A 23,152-nucleotide genomic window follows, 5' to 3' on the forward strand; every position below is an offset into this window, starting at 1 on the left:
TGGGGTCCTCCATGGCAGCCATCAGCTGAGGGGTTGAGAGACACTCTGTCCAGCCCCTGTGGGGCTCTATGGTCGCTGCATGCAGAAGCCCCTAGCTCAGGGCTTCTAGCTGCTGCTGCAGCTGCGGGAGAAGCTGGGGGTCCATGCTGTGTGCACGGGGTCTGCAATCGGTTGTTGGCTCTGTGGATCTCATGCTGTGCAGGCTGAGTGTGTCTGGGAGGGGCCCTTTATGGGAGCAGCTTGGGGCTTTGCTGGCCCCTTATTTTGACGGGGAGCGCTTGTGTGTGTGGACACTGCATTTCCTTCTGGGCTGGCTACTTTTGACGTTCTCCATTGCTACTTTGACATTGAATGTTGATGGCACCAGCCCTGGAGGATGTATAGATGATACGTGTCGAAGTAGCCTATTTCGATGTTCTTATGTTGAAACAGGCTACGTCGACGTAGTGTGCTAGTGTAGACATAGCCCTTAAGCACACTTCTCTAATTCCTATAAGTAGATTTTCTATGTGTAGGTTGATGTACATTGAGGAGACAGTTCAAAGGACTTTACACAGCTGCTGTGTTGGTCCTGTTGTCTGCGTCTACACTTGCATTCCTCTTTTGAAACAGGCATGCAAATGAGGGAAACTGAAAATGCAAATGAGGTGCAGATTTACATATTGGGTGCCTCATTTGCATATTCTTCTTTAAAAAGAAGAAAAGCAGTGTAGACACAGCTCTTTTGAAAGTAAGCCCCATCTTTGAAAAAACCCTTCTTCCCATAAAGAAAGGGAAGAAGGGTTCTTTCGAAGATGGGCTTTACTTTTGAAAGAGTCACGTCTACACTGCTTTTCTTCTTTCAAAAGAAGAATATGCCTATGAGGCATCAGCTATGTAAATCTGCACCTCATTTGCATTTTTGATTTTCCTCCTTTGCATGCCTCTTTCGAAAGAGGAATGCAGGCGTAGACACAGCAATTCAGTTTAAACTCAGGACTTCGTTGTGCCAGGCTGTCAATTTGCAGTTTTCATAAGCATTAAAATCACTTTAAAAAGAACACAAAAATTGAATAAACATTAGAAAGTGTACCCTCCAGTCAGTGCTCTGTTAAGCGCTATTTGATTGTAGTCATTTAAAATAATGTCAGTAGACAAGAGATTTCAATGATCCAAAAATCACAGATAGCAATTGACAAAATGCAGAAATAATTACATTTGTAATGTAGCTAATGTTTTTTAATCTTTTGGTTTCATTTAATGGAATTAGCCCTTTTTCTTTGATCGTTCTATTCACAAGTCCAACACACTTACAATCAATAATGCGTTGCTGTTTATTACTGTTTTTATAGGTGGTTTACTAGTCCAACCACTGTCAACGCTTTCTATAGTGCATCAACCAACCAGATCAGTGAGTACCTGACTTCTTTTTCTTCCTTAATTATGTATTTGGAGAAGGAGATATGTGAGGGCATATTTTTATCAGGCCCTGCGGTGACTCACATCAGCCACTCCAAAATTCAGACATTTTACATTAGTGTAAACCATTGAAAATGCAAACCGAAATTCCTTCCATAATCATGTAATAGTACAGCATTTTAGGACTAGGGAAAGTGCACAGAGGAAAGTGGTTCAAATACTAAAAGCTAAATCCTGACTTCCATGAAATTTGTGCAAGTCCATTGAGGTCTATGGGCCTGAATGGGTATTAAAGAACACTTGATTTGGCCTCAAATTCTTGTCTGGTCTCACCTTGTAATTACAGCACAATGGCTATTAACCTAATCTTGGGAGAACTGGTTTCCTTGTATTTAACATACTCTTGCCAGCTACCTTTTCTTCACCATACATTGGTTCCAGGGCTCCTGAAACAATATGGCTGAGCTTTGCAAAGCTGTACGCCCAAGATGTGGTTGCCCACTTCCAATTTGTTTTAATGGAATGTTGCATCAAAATTTATGAAGTGCCACTTGAAAATCTCAGACTATATTTCTAAGGCTGGAAGGATGGTAGTACTAACTTTAGCAGGAGACTGCTCTTCCACCTCTCAGCTATGAGAGTTACTGGCAGCAGCAGCATTTTTTCTGTGGCTTTAAGCTTTGCATAGCTTTCTGGCATAACCTCTGTGCTTTGGGTCCCTTACCACAGGCTTCCCAATGTTCCCTGGTTGGGCCCTTCCCTCCATTTTCCTATGTCTCTTTTTATCACACTATGAAGTAATTCCTGAAACTAATGGAAGGAAGATGCCAGATTGAAGATGGACAGTAAGTATTGTCCAGTGGTTAAAGCAGGGAATTGATGCTTATGTCACCTGAATTGTATGTTCGGCTATTCCTGTAACTAACTTGTGCCCCTGCATAAGTCATTTAACTTCTCTGTGGCTTACTGTACTGATTTATAAAATGTGTGCAATAATTAGGGACCTTCTTATCCTAAAAATTAACACTAGGCATATTCTGTTCCACTTATACTTAAAGGTCACCTCTATTAAGCATTCAATTTTTGAGTGGTTATTTAAGACAGCTGATGAATTCTGTGATACCTACCTAAAGTACATAGGAAAAAACAACCATTTTCTTGTTATGTTACGAACAAATTTCTTTGGTTCTCAGATTTCCAGTGTGGCTAAGATTGAAAGTTCAGCAAGCACAGAATAAGATCTGTTGCCGTTACATATATTTTATTATTGAATCTTTCAAAGTTACCACATCATTCAGCTCTCACAGCAGCTCTGACATATCACATTAAAGAGAGCTATAATGAGAGGCTAGAGTTACTGATGCTGAATTTCACACTCCCTATGTCTAACAGTATCATGAAGCAGAGCGCTGTCAAATGTAGCCAATCAGTCAAGGGTTTAGAATCAATTGTGTTTTATGCCAAGGCTGCTGACCTTCTTGCACTGCTTGCATTTGCCCTTGGTGTTTGGATAGTGCTGCTCACTGTCTCTAAGGCTGCTCTCAGCTCCAAAAAATATGGATGGGCCTGAGCTGATCTGGCTCACAGATAGCCTGGTATGGCACTTATTTCAGCCTAGGAGAAGTCATTAATGGAATCTTTCATGGTACACTACAGGTGTGTCTACACAGCAAAGTTATTTTGAAATAATGACCGCTATTGCTAAATAACTATGCAAGCGTCTACACAACGCAACCGCTATTTCAAAATACTCCATGAGGAATAGTGTCTGTTTCAAAATAGTTATTTTGAATAACTACTATTTTGGAATACATACTATTTTGGAATAAGCCAGAGGGTGTCCAATGATTCTATTTTGAAACAGGCTGTATTGTGTGTAGTGTTCGTATTTCAAAATAGCAGAGCACTCTTCTGAAATGCATTTTGTGTGTAGATGTGCTATTTCAGAATAAACTATTGGCTTTCATTGCTGCTGTCACAGCTCCTTCAAAAGTTGGTAATTCCAGAGAAGATCTCCATCATCACCTGGGCTGGAATTCACAAAACTTCACTTATGAGAACTACATTTTACTTCTCTCAGTTAGGGTTTTTTCTAACCATTCATGTTGACTGTCCTAGGAGGTAGATAATATACTATATAAACTGTGGGTATAGAGTTACCTCTTTAAGCAAACTGGATTCTACTGTGCTTGTGTTTGCTTTTAATGTATGATAGAAACATTTGTGGAAATGGTGAATTTTAAGTGAATGAAGGAAATTGTTTACTGTTTATGAAAAGCAAGTTTGCAAACAATATAGAGACAAAGGGCTGTTTTGTTTTGGACAATGAATTCTGAATAGTGAATACTTTCTAAATAAGCCTAAGTGCTTTATGGACAATTCATAAAAATATAAAATTAGATTAATCACTTGCTGGCTACTGACAACTACTTCAATATATCCCATTGTCATGCTCATCTCACTCCAGCAACACTTTGTCCTTCATGCCCTGCTCTGCATTACCTAAATAATTCATTTGGTCTTCGTTTACACTGTGCCCTAAACTTGAAATAAGCTACACAATTTGGGTATCCTATTTTAAGTTAATTTCAAAGCACGCTATTTTGGCATTTGGCGCTGTTTACACAGAGCCACGTCAAAATACTGTGCTATTTCAAGGCATCCCTTACTCCTCCTGCAGCGAGGTGTAGAGGGATGCCAAAATAGCACACCTGGTATTTCGAAAAATATTTTGAATTACTGGGCGCATTTCATAGATGCAAAGTAGCTATTTTTGCAGTATAAACATATCCTTGTTGACTTAATGGAGGTGCAATAGGAGTAACCAATGTTACACATCTTTTTGAAAACTTTGTTAGTTTCTTAACATTTGACCTCATATTTTTGAGTGTTTACTGAGTGATACAGCCCACTGATTTTGGGTAGTTTTTTTCAAAGGGAAGCAGGTATAAGTCATTGCCTTTATAAACAAATCCATTTCCCATGGTATTTGAGTACTTCCTGTTTGTAGTATTGGCAAATGCCTGGGTTTTAATTGCAGCCATTGGCACAGTGCATTGACTGTTTTCTTTTTTCATAATGGGCTTTTAGGGTCTGATCCAAAATCTATTAAAGTTACTGAAAAGTCTCCTATTAACTTCAATAGGCCTTAAAACTGGTCTTTGATTTACTTAAGTACCTAATTCAGTAATGTTCAAAGTAACAGTCATAACAGAAAGACTTATGACAACTTTCTACTACTGTAGGTCTGTTGAGGAAAGTGTTTAGCTTCTTTATAACACTTGGAATGTAGTATAACTCTGGCCTCTTAAAAGACAAAAAATGCAGTGCTACAACAAAGAAGTAGATAGGAAGCTTAAACTCGCAAGTTTAATTTCCTTAACATGTAAAATACAACATTTTCAATTTTATGTTTAAATCTTTAGTGTTTTGATCAATTAATTATAATTATAGATTGTGGATTTGCATAGGATGGAGCTAATTTTAGTCATAAACTGAATGATATGCTCACTAGATATGAACACTTATAGCTGTATTAGATATTGAGCCTGGTGTATTGGTGTGAACATACACAGGTACCAGTGTCTTTTTTTTTTAAATCAATTACTGTGAAATAACAGTTCCTCAGATGTACAGAGTCAGCAAGGATGGCCCTAATCTACTGAGAGCTGTCATTACATTTTAGAGAAGAGCCCTTTTAAAATTATATTGGAATTAGCTTCCATACAGAAAATGACAAATGAGAACCTCATCGCTCCTGTTAAGCATCTTGCCAGCTGTGTGTGCTTGATGGTGTGGAGCGGAGGAAAGAAAGCTCTTTGGTATCTGAGAGTGGTTAAGGAAAGACAGCAAATGCAGTGTGAAGCATTCCTGGCCTCAGAGAAGCAGCTAGACTTTCCTCAGGAACTCTTTGCTTTTCCTGAAGGACTGGGTTAATCAGAAGTTTCCTGATGAAGGAGTAGTTTCAGGATTGTCCACTGGCTTCCGTAAGTCTAATGGGCAGACTAGTTTTGGAATTAACATTTCTGAGTAACATTTTTAATTAGGAGATTAAAGTTGTTCCCATTTTCCTAATGACAGCAAGTCTCTTTCATTTTACAAGACATTCACAGCCAAGGCAATGAACTGTCCTCTCTCTCTGCTTTTCCTGATATTCTTATGTGCAAATACATAAGATAAAGGGATATGTCAATGTGTGTTTCCTGTTTTGGGGAATCTTAGATATTCCCTTTCCCTGAGACAATAGGTTAATGCTTTTTCCTTTTCCCTGGGTCCTTATGCCACCCTCCTCACTGTACTATCTGAGCCCTCATAGATACTAACTCACTTATCTCTTAGCCCTAGGAGAGAGGGAAGCAGCACTATTCCTGTTTTACACACGAGGAATTGAGATGGAGGGAGATTAGGCTTCTTTTTCCAAAATCAAATGGGAAAGTCTTTGTTAAAGCTGGGAATTGAACCAAAGGTGATTGAGTCTAGCACCTTTGCCACAATATCCTCTTTCCTCTGCACCTATTAATTTGATCTCATGGACCTACTTTTTAAAGTGAGGTTTGTGCTGATGCACACTATGGACCAGTTATTCTACCTTCCGCAGTTTATCCTACTTGTTCTGCATATCACAGGATATATGGGGTGAAGATAGAAATGACCTTTCTTGTTCGTGGGTTTGAAACTCTTTGACTTTTGACCATCACTTCATCTTCTGTTAATCTATTACCAATCCTATGTACCTCATAATTTGAATCGGCCCTATAAAATTTGCAAATCATGTGACACGCTTTATATATGTAATCTAACCACGTCTGAGATCTGCTGAACACAGTTCTAAACTCAGTATACATTTTAAGGATTATGTTGTTATTTATCATCTACCGCTAATATCTGTGTGCTGGGATCACTATCCACTTAGAAATTTGTTTTAACCATACCAGTGGAGTTAGTGGTAAGCATGGGTGCACTAACATGATTTGCAAAGTGATTTTGCTATAGTTTAGAAGACCCAGTGCTATCCAATCAAAAATTTTACAAGATAGATCTTACAGCATTTCAAATGAGATTTGGAGCTGACCCTAAAAAGAGGTGGGTAAACTAATTAACTTCTACATTTCCCAAATGGGAAGCAGGTAAACACTGTTTATTTGTGTTTCCCCTCAACTGTACTACTGGGATTTTGACTTTTTTGAAATCAAAACTCAATGGAGTAAACTAACATAGTAGAATTGGAAGAAAATATTTGGAAGTAGCCAGGTGGTATTAAACTATTTCTTCTCACAGCCTTCTAAATGAATTGAACAAATCTAATTGTATTTACTTAGGCAAATAACTTCATCTCACTGTGCCTCAGTTTGTCTTTCTGTGAAACGTGAATATTACTTACCTATCTTACAAATTTGGTAATTAATTCTGATAACTTAATTCACAGATAGTAGTAAAGCACTTAGAGGGAAGGCCATTGTAAAGATGGAAAATACCATACTTTAAAATTTGAAATATACATCCGCAAACTGTATATTGTCTTTAGGGAGACAGATTAAGAGTTGATGTGTGAAAATGCATAAGCCAAGTTTCCTTCAATGAAGTTAAAAGTAGCCTTTTGGAGCTCAAAGATGCCAATCAGAATTTTAAATTCAGAATAAATTCAGAGCTAAACATTTCAAAAGAAGGACAGGTACATTCAATTGTTTGCAAGACTGTGAAAAAAGATGTTTCATTTTGGGAGTGTATTTTGAACAAGTAGAAAGTTCAGCAGATATATAATGGAAAGGAAGCAGCAGCAAAATCAAATATTTTTAAAAACCTTTTCCCATAAATATTTTGAAAGAAAACAACAACCAAAAAGTGCATCACTTTCCATAACAAGGAAAGGGAAAATATCTTGTCCAAATAAGTGGAATTTCTATTCCCAAATGAAGACAATGAAAAGAGAGGAAAAACTGCAAAATTCAGGCTCAGTCCTGTAAACATTTATACATATAATTGTTAAAGTCTGACCCTGTCCCCCTCCACCAGTCTGGACAGACACCCATGCGCTCTTAAGCCAAAAGGGTCAGGCAAAATCACATTGTTGTTCCCAGATCAGGGTCTCTAAATCATGCTCCCGTGCTCCTGTTTATATGCACCATCTTTAAGATGGGGGGTTTCAAAGCCAAGCTACCTGAATCTCCTTATCAGTGCCTCAATTCTCCCAAGCCTGCCTGTTGTTTGTGTGTTCCTTCAGAATTCTACCTCACTGTGTAGGCACTCTGAATTCAGTTAACTGTCTCAGGGACAATGTAGCCGGAACATGAGCAACAAAGGAATCGATCAATGGAATTTCGTAACCACAGTCACTTTTAGAGTTAAGAAAGTAGAGAGTTACAGTTCTTCACAGAACAACTACAGTCCTGAGATGTACCCTTCTTATGACTGATCTCATCCTTCCTGTGAGTCTGAGGGCTAGTTAGAATTTCATACGAGGCAGGCTCTCTTCTGTCCCACTGACTCTCCAGCCTCGTTTTCTGCCCAGTGATGGTGGACAGCTCCCTTCTTCTGAAGGAAACCCATTATTTACTTATAGTTTCTGATTCTCTTTTGCCTTTTGCTTGACCAGACTGGGAAATGTTCAGCCCAGGTCATGCAAGTCCCCAGCAGACGAAAAGCATTGTCCCCTGGGTTGGACCATTCACTGAGAGTCATTCAAAATTGGTGTCTCTTGAAGGCCCTCCTATGGATTGCCCACTATTAGGTGTGCCACATCCCATCCTGGAGGAGTAGTATCTCAACTGGCCTTATCAGGGTCTGACTGGCTGGCCGATACTGACCACAGAGTTGCAGTTAGCACACAAAGTGGAACACAGGGTACCAAAAAGTGGATGTCAGAAAACATATGCAGTACACAAAATTGAGATCAGAGTTTGATATGTGATATTTCGCTTGAATAGATTTATTATGTCAACAGGAGTAAAAATGACTCACAGCACATTAACATTTATAGCAGGGGTCAGCAAACAAGAGTGGCACCCGAGCAGATTTTCATCGGCCCATGAGGCAGGAGCAAGCTTGCTCCCATGCAGTCGGAGCTTGGTCAAAGCCAGACCACCTGTTGATTAACAAAAGAGCAGCTAAAGCTACCAACCTACCACCTAGATGGTAAAGCTCTGCATCTTAATTTATTTATGAATCTGCTGTAAGTAGGGCTATTAGTGATTTTTAAAAGTGTCACAGGCACTTGGACCGTACATAGTGATCAAAAGGTCACATTTCAGTAGGCCGCCTCAGGAAAGTTGCTGACTCCTGGTTTGTAGGATCAAGCCACTGGAGACTGTTGGTTCAGTGTGTGCACCTATACAAGACAGTAAAGGGAAGATGTAGAGCTCGGCATGGGCTATCTGTTTTGAATGCCACCAGATAGAGGAGATCAGATTGCAAGGTTCCACAATGCACTCTGGAGAGTTTTCTGTTTAATTCAAATGGTTTTGATTAGATCCTAACAGAGTGTGTGATTTATCATAGCCTAGTTATGATAGCTCTGTAGGTGGAGCCTAATCTAATAATACTCTCACATACATAGGGCTTTTCATCTTTAGAGCTAAAAATGCCTTACAAAAGAGGTCAGTATTATCATCCCTGTTTTACAGATGGGGGAAGTGAGGCACAGGAAATGAAGTGACTGGCTGAAGTCTACCCAGTAGGGTAGTGACAGAGCCATGAATGCAACCCACATCTCCCAGGTTCCAGTCCAGTGATTGGTCCGCTAAGCTATACTTTGAGAAGCGTTCTCATGAGAATATTTGAGAATGTCATTAACAGGAGGTGTTTAACAGCACACATGGTGAATATGAATGCTTATTATTCTGGTCGTGCTGTGATGAAAGATCAGGAAAGCCTTGGTAACAAGTGTAATTTATATTTTTACAGCACAAAAATAAAAAGTCCAAACAAGATCTGAACAATGAAAGAACTATCTGGGGAACTATAAAAATCCAGAAAATAAGTTTTATACAAAGTTGCTTTTCATAAATCAATTGCAAACAGGTGGCTATGGGACCAAAGCAAGCAGGCAGCAGATGGGCAGGCCAGGAGGGCATACAACCTGCTGCATCACTTGACATAAATTACACTCTGCATGGTGTTTTAAAAGAGTCTGGGAAGATAACAATGAAATCTTTCCTGAAGTTTAAATTCCCGTTCAAAATTCCATGCTCTGTTTATAAATAATAGAAGACCTAGAATCTTATTAAACGACTGCCTTTTTGGTCTTGATTTTAATGCTCAAGTACTTTTTATGTTTTGTTATGGATGTTATGCTGTTCCATTCTTTGGCAGTGTTTTCTTTGGAAATCAGAGTATGGAGGAAAAGTTAGAAATTGCAAGGAATCAGTGTGAAAAGCATCGTCATAGCCACTTTATGTATGCTTACAATTCTCTGAAAAACAGAAATTGAGATATATGTGAAGTCTTTGCAAAAGGGTGCTCCTGAAGCTATATGCACAATCCTATATCCAAGCACATAAGCAGCCTCATTTTCATCCATTTTGAAAAATTTGGGCACAGAATCTCATTCTTGTGGAGTGATTCAGTGACTGTTACTCAAAGGTTTTGTTTAACCCAAGGTGAGATGTAATTTTACCAACAGGAAATTGACTTCTGGATGTGTGGCGAAATGTAGTTTCTAGGTTAGAAAAGGGATGGTGATTTCTGAGTTCCAGGTACTATTCTGATCTCAGTGTATGACCTTAAATAGGTGACTAACTGGAGTGCCTGTATCGTTGACCTTTCCAGTGCAGGTTATTTTGCCACTAACTTCCAATTGATGCAACTTATTGGGTTTGGTAGGATGTTTCTCTCTCGTCTTGCTAGTCTGTTCCTACCATGATCCCGATTTAGCAAGTTGCTTAAGCACGTTACTTACTTTAAACAACCCACTAATTTTAATGGGACTCTTCACATGGTCTAAAACAGGAACATGCATAAGTACCTTGCAGAACTAGGCACCAGTATGTCAGAAAGCATATTCTTAATTATTTTTTCAGGCATTTTGTCAGCTACTCCTGCCCTGCTGCATGTACTGAGAACAGTGTTGAGGTCAGAGCAGCATCTCCCTCCCTTTGCATGGGAATACCAGTGCAGCCAGCTATTGGTGTAACTCAAAACCCAGAAAGAAAGCCCAAGGAAAGTTCTCCTTGTTTAGAAGGCTAACATACGACAACTGAGTGTCCCAGATCACAATGCAACATACTGTTGCCACTGCACTGTGAACAAGGAGGTTTGATGGTCTGTTTGGTAGATCCTCAGGCTAATTATCAGCATGCTTTTTTGGAAGTTGTTCAAGAGAAGAGCTGCCCTGAAGAACCCTCAGATAAACTGGCTCATGGCTTCATCATTCAGCTGGATTGTATTTACATCTAACTTTTGTATTTTGACTATTACAGGATTTCCAGCAGGAGAACTCCAAAAGCCTTTCTTCTGGGGGACAGAATATCCTAGGTGAGTAAGAGAGGAAAACTGCAGTGAGTAGGCAATAAGGAGTAAAAGAGTTGCACATGTAAGTTCTTGTGTGAAATGATATGGAGCATGGAGTGAGAGTACTGATACAACAGTCCAAAGAGATGTGTACAGTAGAACTGTATAATCATGGCATGAAAAAACTGGCAACAGGAGAGCCCTTTGGGGTAAATGTACTTCCTCCATTCACTGCTTTTCCTGTTGGAAAACTGGGTTGATCTGAAAAGCTGCTGCCTTATGTGATACCTGTTTTAACCTTGGGAAAGTGGATGAGGACTGGTTGCTTAGAGGAATTTACAAGTGTGTCTTTTCAGGGTGTTTAGATTCTGTAGTGAGTGGAAGAGGGCAGCATATTCATGACATCTCTTAAGAGAACCACAAATAACAGAAACAAAACTTTCTCATCTGCACCTCATTACTTTCTTACTAAAATTTTAAACTAATATTGGACCTGCCCTAAAGCCTGCTGAAGTGAATGGCATCATTTCCATTGCCTGCAGTGGGTTTTGAATTAGGTCCAAAAGGCCTGGATCTACAAAAGGAAATTAGGGGCCACAAGGCTCAATACTACAGTGCCTAACTTTTAGGTGCCTAGAAAATCACAGGAACACATTTGAGCTCACAGAGCCTGAGTTAAACCCCTATGTTCCCTATGCAATGACTGGTGAGAGATAGGTGCCTAAGAATGGGATCTACAAAAGCCAGCCCCTAAACTAGCCAATGGGAAATGCTGGTGAGGAGGGGTTTGGAGTCCTGGAGTTAGGTGCCTAGGCCTGGGCTGCAGGATCTGCTCTTCTTCTCATCTACAGCTTGAAACACCTCTTCATGAATCAGACATCCTGGGTGCCTAAGTACCTTTGTGGGTCTGGGTGAAAGTGTTTGATGTTCCTCAAAGGGCCTCACCAAGGCAATGCATCTCTTTCAGGATCTTGAACTTTAATTCGCCAAAGCACTTTATGTATGCTTGACTATAAACACACACACAGTTCCACTGGGGCCTTGGTTACTATGGCTGCTATACGTGGGAAAATGATTGCAAGTCACGTTTAATCATCCTCATTGAAAAGTCCCTACTTCTATGCAATTCAGTATGTTCATTCTTGGGGTGGGACAAGAAAATGAAAAGACCCTGACCACAGTGTCAGCAAGCTCTCTTGCTATCAAGTGAGATGAATACTACTGACAAGTATCAGGGGGTAGCCATGTTAGTCTGTATCTGCAAAAACAACAAGAAGGCCTGCGGCACCTCATAGGCTAACTGATATTTTGCAGCATAAGCTTTTGTGGGCAAAGACCCACTTCGTCAGCATATTTTTTTCACCTTTAATAATGCTCAGTGAAAAGTCCCTACCCCAAGAATGAACATAATGAATTGCATGGGAGTAGGGACTTTTCACTGAGAATGACTAGAGGTGAAAAGAATATGCTCCCACATGCATCTTATGAAGCGGGTCTTAGCCCAGGAAAGCTTATGCTCCAAAATATCTGCTAGTCTATAAGGTGCCACAGGACTTCTCGTTGTTGTTACTACTGACAGGTGGCCTTAAGAAATTGCCATTTAAAAATGTTGTGTTCTTTTAATTAGGAAATTTGGCAGTAAATGCAAAGGCATGCATTAAACTTAGAAACAAATGTGTGTTCAGGGTTAGATCTTATGAGCCAAGTAATTTCATGGTGCAGTAATTAGGAATAAAAGCAGATCCTATATATTAAATTCCTTTTTACCATGCTTATTTCAGTGTGGTCATTTCCAGCTTTGCTCTCTGAGCAGATTTCTTGGTACCATGATCACCTGTCAAAACGCTGAAATTCTGGCTCTTTCAAAAATTTTTTTAACATATTTCTCATCTTTAAATGTTATTCTAACTTAGGAAAGTAGTTTTCATTTACATACTCAGAATGATATTTAGTAAACAGATGATTCTGTTCTATATCAGATTAGCTTTGTCCTTGAAATACTTAGGATTTTTTTCAGTCCATATAATAGAAGCCATACATGCAGGGTGACGTGACTAGTTATTTGCCTTCATTGTGGTAAGTTGATTTTGGTTTGAATTTGAATTTATCAACTGCAGAGCTCCCATGCTAGGGAAGGAGAGGGTTCACCAACCTTGAAAAAATACTTCATCCTTTACTTGAAAGTGTAGGAACAACTGGAAACTTTTCTGCAGAAGAGTTCCCCAAGCTGCTAATAATACTGCAGATAAATTTATTTTACTGTTATGTTTGTTTACACCACTCTGGCTGCAGAAGGCCTTATAACTTTAGGTGTGGAAAACAAGCCTAGTATTGTGTATTCAGTACAGAGAATTGTCATTAGACAAAATTACAAATTTGTCATGTAATGGATTGAGATTTTTATTGTTGAAATGTATAATTTTAGCCAAAGCTCTTTAATAAAGGTTGGTGATGATAGAAAACACATTAGGAAACATTTTGTCACATGCAAATTACCTTTCAGAGAAAAACAAAACAACAAAGGGAAGAAATTGCCATGGTGTGTGGGGGAGGAGGGAATTAAATCCTGAATACTTTTGTAGGCATGACTGCAGTGAGCAATTAGAATGTGAAGAATCATTATGTCTAGCAATAACATGTTACATCAAACCCTTAGCCTATTCCTGTTTCTACAATGCGCTATTAATACACTAATATACACTCTTTCAATATATGGTATTTTTGTAACATGGCATGCTCAGAAAATTGAAAACAAAAATATGTACGGTACAAACACACCAGAAAAATGTCAATTATCGTTTGTCAGGAAAGAGAAATGATTGTTTCCTTTCTGGCTCATCAGTGCAGCAGATCTGATTGTAGATAATCTTTTATTTCTAAACAGGCAAAGGGAAATAGGACAACTCCTCTTTTGAAAACAATGAAAATCTATTTAATGCTTCACACATTAGATGTCATGCATTTGCAAACTTTTCTATCCCATACTTAGAGAGGAGTGATTCGAGATGATATCTCAGAAATCAGTTTTAATCTTTGATCTATGCTTTTCTTTAGATTAACAGAATGATTTCATTCTGAACATTCTCCAGTTCCAAGTTAGAAGATAACTCTTTTGAGTCCTGATGGTGACATGCAATATTTATTTTGTAAATCTAGCCACCTCAGAGGTGTAGCAATGCATTTAGGGTCATGTTTTCACTCTTCTTTAATATGCAGGGTGTTTTGTGTTGAGCCCTTCAATATCAGAACCCTTGAGAGGAACTTTGTGGATGTAGCTTTTAGATAAAAAATATTTTCTGAAATGGAAACCTATTCTATCCTCTGCCTCATCTGATTTACATTCATATGCATTCATATTACTGTGAGGTGAAACTGCTCTTTTGTGTTATAGGTCTTTAAGTTATGGTGCCATTGGAGTAATTGTTGGGCATGAGTTTACCCATGGTTTTGATAGTAATGGTGAGTAACTGTCCACGTTCATATCATTCTTCTTTTTGGGATTATTGAATAGAAAAAAGATGCATTGGAGTAGCTTTATGTGAACACTTCTTTCCACGATGGTATATGTGAAGAGGACCATGAGGCTATAAAAAGAATGGTTGAGTTGTGCATGGATGCATTCTAAAGTGGGGCCAAGAGGGATTTTTTTTTTGTATTTCTCCCACCTCTGTTGCTTTATGGTCTGAAACAGAACATAAACAAAAATAATAGAAACTATCCCATAAAATGAAATTCTGAGAAAAGGTGTTTTGGGCCAACTAAAAAAATATTTTGACTACATCAAAATATTTTGATTGCAATTCTTGCCTTTAAAATATATGTTTACATCATATAAAATTGAAAAAGCTAAATAATTTCAAAAAGGAAAATCAAAATGTTCCAGTCAACATTTTCTCCGCTTTTTTAACCAAATTTTTATTTACATTTACATTGTCATGCTTCTGCAAAATGCTTTGCTTTCATGAGATGAAAAATGATTCTATCAGAAAACCAGCTCTATCTTTCCACTGATGCAACTGGGGCAACAATTAATTGTCTTATCTTTATCTTGTCATTGTCATTTTAACGATAAGATACAGGAGTCTGTAGAAAATCATGGAGTTGTGCAACACAGTTTATGGTAGTCTATTGTGTTGAATGGACTGGTCTGTGATTTGACTGGCTGATTTCTCTCTGCATATGTCTACTCTGTAATTAAAAAACACTAGCTCATTCCATCTGAGCCAGGCTTGCAGGGCTAAAGCTAAGAGGGTCTTTAATTGCTGTGTAGATGCTTGGGCTTCAGCTAGAGCCTGGGTTCTTGGACCCTGCAAGATGGGAGGTCCCAAGGTTTACTCTACAGTTAAACAGCCCCTTAGCTGGTGCCTGAATCTGCTGGCAGGTGTCTTATTGCAGTGTGGGCATGGTGTGAGTCATGAGGCTTTAGACAAATAAACTGGGGAGCAAGAAGCATAGAATGTAGTATTGGTTTTATAACAGAGTATTTTTAATAAATGTATTTAGTGGTAGATTTTACTGTAAAAGTTCTTATTTCTGCAATATTGTATAATTCCAAACTATGTCTTAGACCTCACATGTGTGACAAAATTTGTTGTGAAAATTGTAACTGAGGCATTATATGAAATTGGGACCCCACTGATAGAAATAGGGGTATGGGGGCAGGATTTCAACTAAGGGCTAAGTCCATTTTAAATAGAAATATAAAATAAAAATATAGGATGGGAGGGAAAAAGCCATTTAGTCAGACACTGATGGCTAATCTTGTCATCCTTTTTTCACTCTAAAAATCTTAATGTCGTTTTTTTATCATTTAGCATTCTAGAGTCTAATAATTTACCCAAAGAATAATTCAGAATATTTATGCAGTTAAAATATTTTTTCTGAGAAATGGCTATTTAAAAACAACATTATCATCCTCTGCAAGTCATATCTGTGGGTATATTCAGAGTCACATATTTGATTACGTTAGTTACAAATGAAGTTTTCCTGCTTCTACTCTTATTCATGCTGCAGAGTCTAAATAGTTTAGGATTCTAAATGCTAGATTCTATTTGGGCTCACAGATCATTACATCATTATGATACTCTAACCAGAATAGGAAATTCTGTCCTCAGTTACTGTTGTAGAATTCCCTATTCTCCAATTTCCAGCTATGCAAATGTACCCTGGGATCTGAGAGTCAAGGGCCATGTCTACACTAGCCAAAAACTTTGAAATGGCCATGCAAATGGCCATTTCAAAGTTTACTAATGAAGCACTGAAATACATATTCACAGCCTCATTAGCATGCGGGCGGCCATGGCACTTCGAAATTGATGTGGATCGCCGCTGCGCGGCTCATCCAGGCAGGGCTCCTTTTCGAAAGGACCCTGGCTACTTCGAAGTCCCCTTATTCCCATCTGCTCATAGGAATAAAGGGATGTCGAAGTAGCCAGGGTCCTTTCAAAAAGGAGCCCCATCTGGACGAGCTGCGCAGCGGCAAGCCGCGTCAATTTCAAAGTGCCGCAGCCGCCCGCATGCTAATGAGGCGCTGAATATGTATTTCAGTGCTTCATTAGTAAACTTCGAAATGGCCATTTGCATGGCCATTTCGAAGTTTTTGGCTAGTGTAGACATAGCCAAGCTGTGTTATTTCCATCAAGTGCATCAACATTCCCAAAAGACTCTCTGGTCTATATTCTCAATCATATATATGCAATCCTTTTGTGTAGGATTTTTGGTGCAGAGTGACATACTGGTGTTAGCATTATTTTACAGTGCTTTTTTAGAGGAAGAAGCCTAAGTACAGTATGTGACTTGGGCATCTCTCAGAATAATTTATATGAAAAACAAAGTACACAGATAAACAACACCATGCCCTCTTAGAATGAACCTGCCTTTTTCTTATTAAGTGAATGACATGCCTATTATTGCATTTTCATGAGATCCACTGATGAAGTGGCATTGGCTGGAGTTTGTTTTCCATAGTACTACGTTTTGCTGAGTGACAAGAATCAGGAAATCTAAGTAAATTGAGCTGAAAAGGCAATTGTGTACAAACTAATGTGTCTGTTCTACTCTTCTCATTTTTTGTATTTGTGTCCATGTTATGCTACAAATGCTAAAAAGTATATTTTTCTCAAAAATGTCTTTTGGTTTTAGGTCGTAAGTACGACAAAAATGGAAATTTAGACCCCTGGTGGTCCACTGAGTCTGAAGAAAATTTCAAAGAGAAGACAAAATGCATGATTAACCAGTACAATAAGTATTACTGGAAGAGAGCAGGCTTAAATGTATGTAACATGCCAGTGGCTAAAGTCCCCGGTAGTTTTTCTCTAAGTACTTTTTCATGATGTTCAGCATGTTGGAATACTGCAAATGAAAGGGCTATTCATAACAAATGCTTTGAGGGGAGCACATTTGTTTAATTAAACTCACTTGTTAAATTCTTAGGACAAAGTACAAAGGGATGTCATTACCCCCACCTTTGTTGAAAAGGTTAAATTATTTCTCCTAGTGATTTAAAAAATGTATGTCGTATGAGTGGCTGAAGCAAAGCAGTAGGAGTAATCTAATGGAGATGCATATGTTAAATGCCCTGTGATGGCTGTGTCAGCATAGAAAAGTGATTGTAGCAGCCACTATCTAGTTTCAATTTTTACAAAGAAGAAATAATGTACTTGAGATCCATGTAGCAATCCCACCCAAGAAATCAGAAAATAAATTAAAATTATAGTGCAGAGACACAAGACGCAACTTATATCACATTCAACTCTTGCCATGTATGTGTGGACATGTTACTAATCAAAACCAATCATTCACAGCAACTATAGGATTGAAAAAGGAAATAGAAATAACAACTGTTCTATACTTTTCTTGAAGGGAGCATACACAGGGATTCTGGGTATGGAATTCTGGCCCGACTGATAACATTTGCGGAACTCCTGGTGACTTCAATGGGGCCAAAATTTTAATCTCTTTTTATTTAAGAGTTAAATCCATATTCCTAAAACTCAGTTTCTACCCCCATATATGCATTTCAAAAGAGAATTTAACCCACCAGATCCAGCACCTCCTCACAATAAGTTGTTCATCATCTGAATGATAATGATGGGCCACAGACCAATCAGTAATCCAATGGCGCTAGTGTGAAGTACTGGCTAGCAATCCATTTATAAACTAAAATATTTCCAGGTGTTTGTTAGACGTTTCAGCTAACCACCCTCATCCCCACAAGTATCATCATTTTAGCCCCAGAAAATGTGGAGCTGCTGGAACTCAGCCACACATTCCATGCTGAGGCTATTGATCCATCCATCAGTATTGCTTTTTGACAGCGGTGAGGAGGATTTGGACCCTCCCAATGCATGAAGTTGTAGGCACTGCTGGTAATGCAAGAAAGTCTGTTGAAACCATAGCACAAACCTGTCACCTGCAGGACTTTGCTGAGGTGGAGATATATAGTTCTTTTCCCATGAAGCATTATACTGCACTTTGAGGGTGGTTGTTTTTGTTATACTTCAGGGTGGATGCACAAGTATGTTAGATAAAAATATTCTTTTTGGAACATTGGAATGTAACACTACTTCATTTCTTAGAATTCAGAATGATATACACTAACCCACACAGAGGCCGTGTCTACAGTAGCCCCAAACTTTGAAATGGCCACGCAAATGGCCATTTCGAAGTTTACTGATGAAGCGCTGAAATGCATATTCAGCACTTCATTAGCATGTGGGCGGCCGCGGCACTTCGAAATTGATGCGCCTCACCGCTGCGCGGCTCGTCCCGACAGGGCTCCTTTTTGAAAGGACCCCGCCTACTTTGAAGTCCCCTTATTCCCATCAGCTGAAAAGAAGCCCCGTCAGGACGAGCCGCGTGGTGGCGAGGCGCGTCAATTTTGAAGTGCCGTGGCCACCCGCATGCTAATGAAGCGCTGAATATGCATTTCAGCGCTTCATTAGTAAACTTCGAAATGGCCATTTGCGTGGCCATTTCGAAGTTTGGGGCTAGTGTAGATGTAGCCAGAGGGAGACAAAGCAGGCTGCTCCCTAATGCAGAAGCACAACTTACCTAACATTATGCTAGTTTGCTTTTTCCTGACTGTGCTGCTCCAACATTACACACTTTCCTACAGAATCCCCAAGCATTCAAGGAAACTGCCCCCATTCATAAGGTGATAGTATGCCATTCCAACACAGATTTCTATATGCCACAACTCTGAACACTTTTTTGGGATAGGATAAGATAGGAAAATTTTCTCTTCTTTTCTTGGAACTTCTGTTTTAAGGGAGGGACATTCAAAGGCTGCTTTCTACCCTCTATATTTAACGTCTTTATTATTGATATGTCCTGCAATTTATCTATATGCGATCACTTTACTTTGCTTTTACTTTTTCTTTTCACTTTTACTTTACTTTTTCAGGTGTCGTTTCCTCCCCTAACACCTCTTTCAATGTCAAACAAAAAGGCTGTGTCTACACTAGCTCACTACTTTGAAGGGAGGATGGTAAGCAGGGTGTTGGGAGATTATTAATGAAGTGCTGTGGTGCATATTCAGCACTTCATTAAGCTAATTCTCCCCCGCGGCAACTTCAAAGTGTTAAACTTCAAAGTGCCGGATTTTGTGTAGCCGCGGCTAACCCGCCAGTACTTCGAAGTGCCTGGGCAACTTTGAAGTCCCTTTACTCTTCAAAATTACTCATCAAAAGTTTAACTGTTTGAAGTTGCCACAGGGGAGAATTAGTTTAATGAAGTGCTGCATAGGCACCACAGCACTTCATTAATAATCTCTCAACACCCTACTTACCATGCTCCCTTCAAAGTAGGGAGCTACTGTAGACACAGCCAAAGGTCTCCAAACAAGGTGCTTAATGAAAAAAGTAGATATGGAAATAGACATAGTTGTAGATTCTGCCAACATCAAAGAAATCTGGGATTAAAAAATTCTCTTGTTCTCCTATCACTATCACAACCCCTTTTAGCCACAGCCATCTCAGAGATTTGATCCAGAGTTCACTGAAGCCAATAGAAAGACTCCCATTTACTCCAGAGGCTTTTGATAAGATCTTTGTGCCACTGATAATTTGTCCTGTTCTAAATTTCAATCTGTTGCTTCATACCATTTTATCAGCTGTTGCTTTGGAATCATATTTTAATTAATTTGATTCTAAATTTGATCCTGTAATTCTCTAACACTCCCATTTTTGTATAAAAAGTTGGAGGAAAAACCAATGAATTATGAATGCAGTCTGATAACTTGAAAATCCTTATTGGTCTGGTGATAATGGATACTGCTCTACTCCACAGAGAATGGGAGTTTTTTTTTTCCAAATTATATTAAATACTGTAACATCAGGATATTAGGTTTATCAGTGTTTAGATGGGACCGATTTTTGTAACATGATTTTTTTTACAGTTGCTGGAAGCAATATTAGTAAAAAAAGAATTTGCAACTTCTTTCTAAATTTGTAAAAAGCATTGTGTAGACTATCCATTTTGCTTTTTCTCCCTGACATTTGCTTTGAATTCTACCGTTTTATATCATACTATGGATAGTTACTGTCCCTCCAGCAGTAGATAAGTTATGTGGAGAAATAAATGTAGTTTGCCAAATAAGTTGAAAACTTTTCAAATTCCCAGATGTAATGAGAGCAGCACAGACATGGATGGAAAAAAATGGATACTCAGATCGAATTTCACAGACCAGATTCTCTGAGGCATTGTTTCTGCATCATGCCACTATGCTTCTGGAATCTAACTAGAGAACCAGAGCAACTGGCAGCAGGAGAATACAGAGATGGCATGAGTATAGATTTGATTTTTCACATAGGAAAGTGATTTTCTTCATCAGAGCTATTCATTTACCTTAGCTGAGGATCTGACCTATAACCTTTGTTTGATTTTCCCTGAAGTGAAATTTAGAAACATATTAGAGGAATTATGTTCTCTCTTTCTGCCAGGTGAAAGGGAAGAGGACTTTGGCAGAAAACATTGCCGACAATGGAGGTTTGCGAGAGGCTTTTAGGGTAGGTGTAACCTTCCCCATGGTGACACACGAGCATGAATACCAATTCTAGGAAGCAGACGTTAAAAACCAGGGAACAATGTCCTAATTGTTTGTGAGTTGCAAACTTGGATCTCACCAACCAGCTGCACCAATAAACTTAACATAAGGTCATAGGCCATCCCCTTGGATACTCTGGTCTGTCTCATCAGCCGACTGAGCATATCTCTATGATAAATAACCTTTTACACCAAGAATCACAGTAACATTCAGGTTAATCCTAATCCCAAAGACACGCACACACACAATGCACTAACTGAACATGAATTATATAGAGAAAGGAAAACAGGGAATTATTTACAAGGTTAAATCCATGAACTGTTACAATCACAGATGTCTAAAGGTGGTGCTTTTTTTCCTAGAAAAAAAGGTGTCAGAACTCAACTGTTCCCCCTCCCACCACCAGGTGGTTTAACCCCTCACAGCATCAAACTGCCCCCACCTCCATCCCCAGACCTAATCCCTCTGCTGTCTCAACCTGTCCCCCACTCCCAGATTTACCCTCCCCACAGCCTCAAATTGACAGCCATCCGTAGGCTGAAGCCCTCGCATAACCTCAAATCACACCTCTGCCCCCAGGCTGAACCCCTCCGCAGCCCCAAACTTCCCCCCACCTACCTCACACAGGAGCTGCCAGTCTCTCCTCTGCTCTCTTGCCCAGAGTGGCTCCTGGTGCAGCGTGGCCATGCACAAGCCTCCCAAAGTGACTTCTAGCATGGCCTGGCCATGTGTGAGCTACCAGAGTGACTCCTGGTGTGGTGCCCTGCCCCACCCAGGGAAAAAGGGTGCCAGAATGCTGTTCTGTGCCATTCCAGCTGAAAAAAAGCCCTGTCTAAAGGTAACATAGGCTGCTATAATCAACAAGCTCTATTTGACCTTTCGGGCTAACCCTGGTTAAGCAGCAGAGGATCTTTCGCTTGTGCTTAAAAACACCTTCCACTTCCTACCCTGAGTCCAATCAATACAGAGATATCTCTTTCCTTTTGGTGGTAGTTTTAATTGTGTTCCTGCCATGTGATCTGAGCTGCAAAACTCATCTGAAGGGAGTAGCCCACTTGCATGACTCCTCTCCTCTGGGAGGAGAGCAGAATAACAATACAAATCTATCGTCCTTTTGATGGCAATGCCTCACTCCAGATATGGGGAGTTTCCAGTTCTAAAGGGCACCCAACCTGGTACTGATAGCTTTATTTTTCTGGAGGGGCATAACACTTTCTGTAGAAATGCAGGTCTTCAACTAATTAGTGTCCCTCTGCATGTGGTGATTCATACAGTCACAGAGGCTCATAACACAGCCACTCAAGCATTATGTTACAGTATGAAACACAGACATCACAATTAAGATTAATGTATTCAGCAATTCATGAGCATGTGATGGAAACTAAACTCTCATAATTCAAACACCAATTTGAATAATAATGATTCACAAGTAAACCAGACAAATTACAGATCTGTATCTGTAACAATCTAGTTGAGACATGAGGACCTTGGCATGAGCTGGCAGCTGGCCTGCCAGCATCACAGTAGGCAGCTGTTTTATTTCTTTGTGCTTGCAGGAAAAAAATTGAAGCTCAGTACGGTAAAAATCTGCCCTTATACTCTGTATGTACTGAACAGTACTCATTGCACCTCTTTAATCAGGCCTACCGGAAATGGATTGAAGAAAAGAGACAAGGAGAAGAGGAAGACTTGTTACCAGGCATTGAATTCACCCACAATCAGCTCTTCTTTCTTAGTTATGCTCATGTGAGTAATAAAAACAAATTTTCAAGTTGACATATCCATTAGATTGCTGCACAGTCTGCTTGGTTTAAAAACACTCCTCATCCTCAACAGACATTTTCTTCAAAACAAGAGATTTTATTGGATGAACAAAGAGTCTTGTTTTTCCTAAATGTGTATATTTTTTTCTCCTTCTGTATCCTTTCAAGGATTTCATGCATCTCTCATCTCACCCCCAAACTTTTGTACACACTTCCTTGGCAATGTAGTACTCCCTTACATCTCCCAATGAAATGATTCCAGCTTTTGAACATAGGTGTCGAGACAGCCATGTCCCTCTCTCTCGTAAGCCTCTTCCTCTCCGTAGTCTTCAAGCCTTCATCCTATCCTTGATAGCTTTTCAACCACTTTCTGCCTCTATAGACCTTTGTAAGTTTTCAGAGGTTTGACTATCTGACTTCCGGAACTCCAGACTGCTGGAGTGAAAGCAATAGGCCTTCAGTTTGGGAAACTGGGCATGTTGTTCAGTGAAACTAAGCAATG

General features: G+C 39.4%; 1 protein-coding gene across 1 annotated transcript in view; it reads left to right on the plus strand.

Annotated features, from left to right (window-relative positions):
* PHEX (phosphate regulating endopeptidase X-linked) overlaps window positions 1-23,152 on the plus strand; it is a 168,295-nt gene that overhangs the window by 140,568 nt on the left and 4,575 nt on the right. The window contains exons 15-20 of the mRNA XM_074983374.1: window positions 1,332-1,390; window positions 10,812-10,866; window positions 14,234-14,301; window positions 16,984-17,114; window positions 20,784-20,849; window positions 22,529-22,633. Coding sequence (XP_074839475.1) covers window positions 1,332-1,390; window positions 10,812-10,866; window positions 14,234-14,301; window positions 16,984-17,114; window positions 20,784-20,849; window positions 22,529-22,633 — 484 coding nt within the window. The remainder of the gene's footprint in view (window positions 1-1,331; window positions 1,391-10,811; window positions 10,867-14,233; window positions 14,302-16,983; window positions 17,115-20,783; window positions 20,850-22,528; window positions 22,634-23,152) is intronic.

This window comes from Carettochelys insculpta, chromosome 1 (assembly GCF_033958435.1).
Source record: "Carettochelys insculpta isolate YL-2023 chromosome 1, ASM3395843v1, whole genome shotgun sequence".
NCBI classification, from domain to species: domain Eukaryota; kingdom Metazoa; phylum Chordata; order Testudines; family Carettochelyidae; genus Carettochelys; species Carettochelys insculpta.